This window comes from Notamacropus eugenii, chromosome 6, assembly GCF_028372415.1.
Source record: "Notamacropus eugenii isolate mMacEug1 chromosome 6, mMacEug1.pri_v2, whole genome shotgun sequence".
NCBI classification, from domain to species: domain Eukaryota; kingdom Metazoa; phylum Chordata; class Mammalia; order Diprotodontia; family Macropodidae; genus Notamacropus; species Notamacropus eugenii.
The window spans coordinates 284,364,409-284,372,859 of record NC_092877.1 but is presented as its reverse complement, the minus strand read 5'-3'; the positions used below and the strand labels follow the sequence as shown (position 1 = coordinate 284,372,859).

Sequence of the window (8,451 nt, the reverse complement as noted above, 5' to 3'; positions counted from 1 at the left end):
ATTTATTCAGATTAACTACAAACTAACTCTTAAAATCTTTTGCATATATATATATACATATATATATACGTAAGATATGTTTATATGTATGTACACTTTAGTTCATTCACTGAAAATAAAATTTAAAAATTGACCTAAATGAAAGTGAGACAATGTACCAAAATACTTTTTACTATTTTAGAAGTGTGAGTGTTTCGTGCTGTGAAATACGACATAATTTTCTATAATGTCAAGATACTCAGAGGTTTTCCTTTATAAAGGAAAGAACTTCATAAAGTTGAATTTTACAAGTCATTTTCTTATATCTGGAAATATGTGTATATTTCAATGTAAACCCAGATTTGGAATCTACCTTTGTAGTAGATGTGCTTTTTATTTAAAAAAAAGCTGGCTGTGGAAGCTAATAGGAATTTTTTTTTGGTACAGATCACTGGAAGGTATCACCTACGATCAATTAAAGAGTAATTCCTAGGACTCTCAAATGTGCAGAAGATCTTAGTTCCCTTGTATTGACATACATCTTTGCTTCAGAAGGAACTTCAATCAACTCAGAAAGGATCAGTTCCATAGATTATAAGATCTAGGGCTGGAAGGGAACTTATAAATTTTAGTCCAATCTCTTCATTTTATAGATGAGGAAATCGAGGTTTGAGAGAGGTAAAGTGAGTTGGCAAAGGCCACTTAGATAGCAGCATATCAGTTTTCCAAAACCTAGGTTCTCTAGCTCCCAAATCAATTACTTCTTTCTACTGAAAGGAATAATACTTTTGGGCAATAGAACCAATTTAGACAATTTAGTGGACCAGGGTTACAGTTCAGAATACCGGGGTCAATGAAATTTCACAAGAGAGATTTTCCTTCATATCTTCTTGTTCAGCATCTTTCAAACAGCAATTGTTAAAAAAAAAAAAAAGTTTTATTTAGATACTCTCATATGCCTATTGGCAAAACAGGGAAGCAACATTTCTTGCAGAAAGAATTATCATTTGAAACAGAATGTCATGATTTGTCATTCATTCTGAGCTGTATCTCTTGAGCAAATCCATTTTCACATACTTGCACTAAAAACAAAAAGCAGGAGTGAAGAAAACTGATTACATGATCCATACGCATATCTAATAAAATACCAGTGTGCACTTTTTGACAAGCTTATTCATAATGCATTCTGAAAGAAAATTCCATTTCTCCATTCTCAGCAGGAAAAGTAGGCTTTTTAAGAAAACCTTTTATTTTATGACTGTCACCCAAAATAACAATTACAAGCAAAGTGGAGGTAGAACATGAAAAACCAGCTTGAAGATTTTTATGAAAGTCTGAAAGTCAGTCATTGCCCTGTTATTTGATTTGAAAAATTAATCCGGATAATACCTTTTGAGTTGCTTAAGTACTGTTCACCGTTTTCTAAGATGAGTTTTCCTGAACAAAGACTGATTTCTGCAGCAGATTAGTTTATGGTGAAGCTTTCTCTATTCTATTGAGAATGATTCTCCAGTGGCAGCCTTTCACTTCCTCTGGGCTATGGGAATTCTTTAATATCTAGAGAATCATGTTAAATAAAACTATTGTCTCAGCTTGAAGGTTTATGCAACCCTGCTGAAATGTTTTAATTATTGTTTTCTTTATTTTTTTAATTAAAAGATCAGAGTTCAAGCAAGCCCACCAAGAGCAGATCACTGCCTCTATAGAAATTTAAAGGGATATCTAATGATTGGACTTGTTTTCTCATTTGCTTTGCAGAGCAAGAAGAGTGCGTTAATTGTACAGATGAATGCCGAGTGCTTGGTCATTCTGACAGGTGCTGGATGCCACAGTTCCCTACAACCAATCAGGCTGAAAATGCAGATTATCGCACAAATATCTTTGTACCTACAGTGGAAGCTAATGTGGAGACTGAGACTTATGAAACTGTGAATCCCACTGGGAAAAAGACTTTTTGTACATTTGGAAAAGACAAGAGAGAGCACACTATTCTCATTGCCAATGTTAAACCTTATTTAAAAGCCAAACGTGCCCTGAGCCCTCTTCTCCAAGAGGTACCCTCAGCATCAAGCAGCCCAACCAAGACATGCATTGAGCCTTGCACCTCAACTAAAGGACCGATAGATGGTTGTGACGCCAAACCAGGAACTCTGGCAGAAGCAAGCAACCAGTATCTGCCCGCTGACAGTCAGTATCTGTCTCCTAGTAAACAGTCAAGAGACACTGTGTTCATGGCCTCTGATCAGATGGCTAGGGTCTTTGCGGATGTGCATTCCCGAGTGAGTCGAGACTCCAATGAGATGGACTCTGTCCTTGAGCAGTTAGACCATTCGAACCGGGATGTAGGCAGAGAGTCAGTGGATGCAGAGGAAGTTGTGAGAGAAATTGATAAGCTTTTACAAGATTGCCGGGGAAGTGACCCTGTGGCTGTGAGAAAGTGAAAGAAAAAAAAAAAAGCATTGGCATTTTCTTGCCTCTTCTGTTGATTTAGAAACAATCCCCCCTGATTATTACAGTTTGACAGGGATGAAGGAAGACCAATGCTGCTTTAAGGCTTTTAGTGAACATCTGAAGTGCCCACAAGTATGTTCTTTTCACTGCTGTTTCTTTTTCACAGATAACACTGGTTTCATTTTGACCAAACTTACACTAGGACAGAGTCAAGTATGCTTAAAGAAGGACAGGGAAAAAAGAGAGGAGAAAAAGAGGGAGGGAGACACATCTTTTGACAATCTGTTAAGAAGGTATATGATGAGAGAAATGAAATCTTTCTGATCCTTGTAAGACTGTCCTCCATGTTTAATGCTGACTTTACTGTTTACCTATAACCCTGTGAAAAACAGGGTTGACAAATTTTGATGTGTGGTGGATTTCCAGCAGTCATCACAGGCCTCTACTGAAAGTCCTGAAAAGATCTTTGCAGTAGTCCAAGCTGCACCAAACATTAACACACATTTGTGGTAAACGTTTCTGTATAAAGTTACCTGCCACACATGAACACACAAAGAACATTCCATATCATTAGTCAACAACGCATATCCTGGTCATTCGTAATACACTTCCTGCCATGTAAGAGTTAAGTGTAAAAATGATATACTCCATTTTGTCCTGCACACACATTTACTATTTCACTTCATTAAGGAAGAAAATTTTTAAAGGTTTAAATGCCTATTTAGCATTTTAGTGTCCAACAAACATATAAGTAATGATCAATGTTTTAAACTTGAAATATAGTGAAGTTTTCAGAAAAAAAAATAGTTACCATCGGATGGTACTATATGGAGAAAATTAACATTATTAACACTTTTTTATCCATTTGTGGACACTAAAATAGCTCAGGAAAGTGAAAATGTCCTAGACATACATGAAATCACATGACCATTTAAATGTGCAAATGTAAGAAGATTCAATGTGTTTACATCAAATGACATATTTTTATTGATTTATTTCAGATTCAGTGCATATGAGCCAAATTGTTGAGTGTATAAGAGCTATATTGTGTATTTTATTAAATTAATATATAGTTGTGTTGCAAAAATATTTGGGCTTATATTGTAAATGGCAAGTGTTGCCTCGGTAGCTGTCGAACTCTATGAGTTTTGTTTTTTCCTGCTTCCTTTTCCCCATGGAGTGTGGGAAGCAGTGCCTCAGAGCAAAGTCTCTTGTTTAATGTATGGTCTAGCAAGTACTCCAGTACATAATCTGTTCAAAATGTGTTTGAGTGAGCTGATGGAGCTAAGTGAAAAGGTCAGAAAATACATCCATCAGTCATGGTTATGTGCAAGTCCTTGTAGCAGTTTCTTATTGAAAATTCATGTTTAATAACAAAAAATTACACTTGAACCAATACCTGGAACTTCCTTCGGTTCTTTCTCCCCTCATAACAATACACTTGAGCTTCTGTTTGTGTAGATATGATGCCCCTGATTGATTGCTCTGAGTATCTTAAGGACTTCAGGACTCAAGCTGCCATTCTGGCTCCAAAGCATGAGAGTGCTTTTGTGCATGTCTAGGTACCAGCACTGTCTATGCCCATGATTTTTTCCTATGTGCAATCTCACTTAAGATTATAAGCTTTTAAAACAAATAGTATTCTTCCTGATTTGAAGAGCTCATTTGCTCCCTTTGTTGGAGGAGCATGAGAGTGACCAATTCTTCTCTATGTTTTCTTTCTGTTTTCTGCTGTGGATTTTGGCAAATATCAAAGTACTTACATATAAGAATAGGAAACCCTTCAATTTCAAATGGTCAAAACAAGGAATTAACCCATTCGGAGGAATCAAGAGATGAGAAAGTGCTTTGACTATTTTTCCCTTGAGTTTTTCTTTTTTTATAGCCGACTTTTTACAATTTCATGACAGAATATCAGGATCCATACCTTAAAAAATGTTGTGGAGTTAGATGAAAGCTATTTGTGCACTGGAACAGAGAAATACATTATTATGAGAATGGTGGAGAACTCCGTGCCTTCCTTTCTGGTCACCAAGCCAGTGTAGAAACAGCATAAATGTATTGAAGTCCTTACATTAATTTTTTTAGCGATATGAATGCAGTTTTGCAATTTCAGACCTCACAAACTCCTATTTAAGCTATTTCCATCAATTTCGGATGTGATTTTGGACAGTATCTCATTGCAAAACTTGTCAGAGGGAAGAGTGATCAAATCTTATCAGCCTTACAATCTTACAAAGAATTGTCTTTGGTTCCTGGTAATAGCTTTTCCAAAGCACTGATCTTGGTTTTTTATTATTCTTAAATATTTAAATTAGAAGAAAAAATACAAAATGAAACAAACAAAAAAAAAATAACAAGGGATCTTGTACATGTTGAACCTAGCTGCTCTCTGTATTTTGGACAATTTATGTATCTGAAATGTGTTGTCTCTGTTATACAATATTATTTTGCCAGGAGACTACAGGTTGATTTAGCTTGATAGCTGAAATTTGATGGAGAAGTAATTCTGCTATTTAATTCTACCAAGCACTGTCTCTCTTCTACTAGATACAGAGATCTACACAGAAAAAAAAAAATCAAAGGTGATGTTTAAATGAAATCAACTGAGAGTGAATAGGGTTCATTTTTTTTTCAACACTCCTAACCCTAAATAACCAGCTACATCATTCATTTTGTGTGTCTGACTATGTTCAAAACAAATGAACCGTGAAACATGAGATTTTAAAAATTGGTTGTGCCAATGTAAGAAGAATTTACCTTTAGGCTCTCTGTCACTAGTGATTTACTAGCTTTAGGTGTTTAACACATTATATGTATTTAGTAGTGATTATTTATTTACTGGACTGAGGTAATTCAGCACCCATGACTGAGCTTTCTAGCTGAGTTGAGGGAATCTTGCTTTTACTCATCTGGCCAGCAGCAACCTTTGTCATAGACCTCTGGTGCTTTGCTTCCCATGAAGCCATCTGAGATTGCCAACTTCACACTTTTGGAACAGCCTGTATCAGCAGGCAATGCATGATCAACCAGTGGAATTTGAAGGGGCCTCATATCATACATAAAATAGAAAAAAAAGTCTCACATACTCAAAGTGACCCCCCACACATGCATACATACATATATGCAAGTTTAATAATCAGCTCACTTCTCACCTGCTAAAAACCACTATTTTCGAGGTCAAGTGGAATAAATGGCATTTTGTGCAAACTTTTGAAAGATCATGTTCCAATGATTGTTTACTGATAATAATATTGCATAAAATGCTGTTAGAAGGAAGGAGAACCAGTGTTAGTTAGGTCTCCCTCAAAGTAAATGCTAAAGGGGAATTCAACAATTTCAAAGAATACTTTCATAGCCTTGCTTTAGTGGCTTCAGTGAACCTTATTGTAGATAGTATATTAAGGTTGACTCACCACACCATAAATTAACTGGATTCATGGTCAGAAAATTGACTTTATCTTGATACCCCCAATTAGCAGAGACCTTTTTAACTATGATGTGCCATTAGATCCTGTAGATGGTGCCCATTTAGAAATGTGGCCATAAAAAAATCATGTGATGACTAGTAATGGAGCAGGATGCTTTATTAAAACCAACTTTAAAGCTGAATGTTGCTTAATGGAGTAGAAGTTGCTGAGGTCAACAAGTAGTCTGAGGTCTGGCATAATATACATGCAGTCATTATTGTCTAATTACATTCTTTTTGACAACAGACAGCATTTATCAGAGCATTAATTCAGATGAGAGTTTTGGCTATCGAGATTTGTTGATTTGAAACATAATTGAATGAGACCTGATTCAAGTCTTGATTCCCCTGGCCCCATTCTTCCACAGGTTGGCAATTCCCATTTATCAGCTTCATCATCCCCATAAAGTTCTGAGCTGCACCAAGCAATTGGTGAACAAGGACAACAAAAGCAGCATACATTGTATGGATTATCTCAACACTATTGTCTAATGGCTGTGTTTAATGTGACCTATCTGGAAAATGAGGACTGCGAATAAAAAGCAATTACTAATAGTTGTGTTTCCTCCTCTTGCATTCATTAGCACTGGAAGCAATGTGTTAAACACTGCATACCACAGGGAGCTTGGTGGTAATTACTTTGGAAAAGCAACTTGTGGCAATGCAACTGTTACTGTGAGTTCTCTGCTCATCCAGAAAAGGAAAAGGACAAGACTAGGAATCTTCCTTTTTCGCTGATTAGAGGGGGGTGTGTCAGTGTTTTCTCAACACTACAGTTCCGCATCAGCAGACTTAGGGTATCCAAAGTGCCAATTATGCAGTGACCATGAGGCTGACGGAACACAAAATAATAGAGATTCCACAACAGGTCAACCCTCAAAGAAATCAGTGAACTACTTTTTACTTTTACTTTTAGTGTCATCAAGCCTGAGTGTTCAAATGATCAAAGGACAGTCACACTCTTATGGTTGGGATATATATACGAGATGCTTCATTGTTCAGGCCTATCTAAAAGTAACTAACACGGGTAAGAAAGGAATGCAAGGATTTGCACGTTAATATTTGGAAAGAGAGAGAAAAACAGCTAAGGTTTCCTGGACATGGAATATTTAACATGTAACTATGATTCTTCTATAATCTCCTGGTAAAAAAGTCTCTAAAAATAACATTTTAAAAATAGAAGATTTTCCAAGTCATATAATCAGATAACTGTGGCTAAAGTATGATTAGCTTTTGAATTTTTTTTTATAAAAGGTCTGCATTTCATACTAGATCTACAGCCCGTCACGTAAGACTTTCATCCAACAGGAAAAGTTACATTAATTCATTTGCATAGCTCACCTGAAATATTGATTGTAGTTGGATGTTTTAGACCTGGAAGCAACCTTAGAGATTTTACATTCAAATGTCCTTATTTTACACATGAGAAAAGTGTCACATAGAGAGGTCAAGTGATGACCAAGATCACAAGAGTAAAACTAGAAAAAACAAAAGTTCAGATTCATGCAACCCAATATGCTGTACTTTATACTACACTGACTCCCTTAGATGTTTTGTTGTTTTTTTTCTGTTTTTGATTGCCATTTTGGTTTACTTAATTTTTTTGAACTCTCCCTTTGTCTCAATCCACATTTCACATTCTCTTTTAACTTGTGGTACACAAGCAAACCTCCCTTCCACAATTATACTACCAAAGTCATAGCAATATTAAAAATGACTAATAATAATGAGGAGGAGGAATTATGTCTTTGAGAAAAATCTTTTATTATTGTCTGAACTTCGTAATTCAGTACTTAATTCATAGAAGTCAGAATCTGAGAACCAAGGAGATCATTTCAGTAATAGTCCTGCTAGAATGTTCCATAATGTATATGGCATTTATTTTGTTCTTTTGCTGTCACTAACTGCAAGTATAACAGAAATGATTTGGCTAGATACCTTATATGAAGGAAAGGTTCATTTTATGGCAAATCAGCCACTGATTTTACGTACAGATGAAGCTCTTAATTCAACCAACTCATCAGTTGTTCTTTGCACATCAAGACCATCCAATAGAGAGTCCATTGTTATGTAGTAGATAGCTAATTAACTAGAGGTTCCTAGATCTTCACTCAGAAATTCTATAGACTGACAGCACTACTATCCGAGCTTTATTCACTATCAACCAAATATGAAAGCCACCTAAAGCATACATTCTCAGTTATAAGTACCCTAAGGATGAATTTCCTTGACACTAACACAGAATATTCTTTGCAAGAGTTGTGCAGCCTGAATTCTTAAAGGTCAGGAGGGTATCAGCAGTGCACATAGAAATAGATCAGAAAGTTAATGAACCATCTTTAAACCTTTTAAGACATACTTTCCAGGATGCTTGTAGCAGACTTCACAGAAAAAAAAAATATCACCTTCTGTTCATTTTTAACGTCTACTAATAATTCCAGGTAACAACCATTTTATATTTAGCAATTAGATTCTGGCCCATTGAAAGATGCAGTTTCCTAAGTTTTCATATTTCAGAATTAGTTTACAACAATAAATATTTTTCTCAAATT

At 35.7% G+C, this 8,451-nt stretch overlaps 1 protein-coding gene across 2 annotated transcripts in view; it reads left to right on the top strand.

Moving 5' to 3' along the window:
* The window catches only part of PCDH17 (protocadherin 17), a 112,140-nt gene extending 105,686 nt beyond the window's left edge, over positions 1-6,454 (top strand). For both annotated transcript variants that reach the window (XM_072617074.1, XM_072617073.1), the window contains one exon: positions 1,738-6,454. In XM_072617074.1, the coding sequence (XP_072473175.1) occupies positions 1,738-2,420 (683 nt within the window). In that variant the 3' untranslated portion in view covers positions 2,421-6,454. The remainder of the gene's footprint in view (positions 1-1,737) is intronic.
* Positions 6,455-8,451: the final 1,997 nt, after the last annotated feature.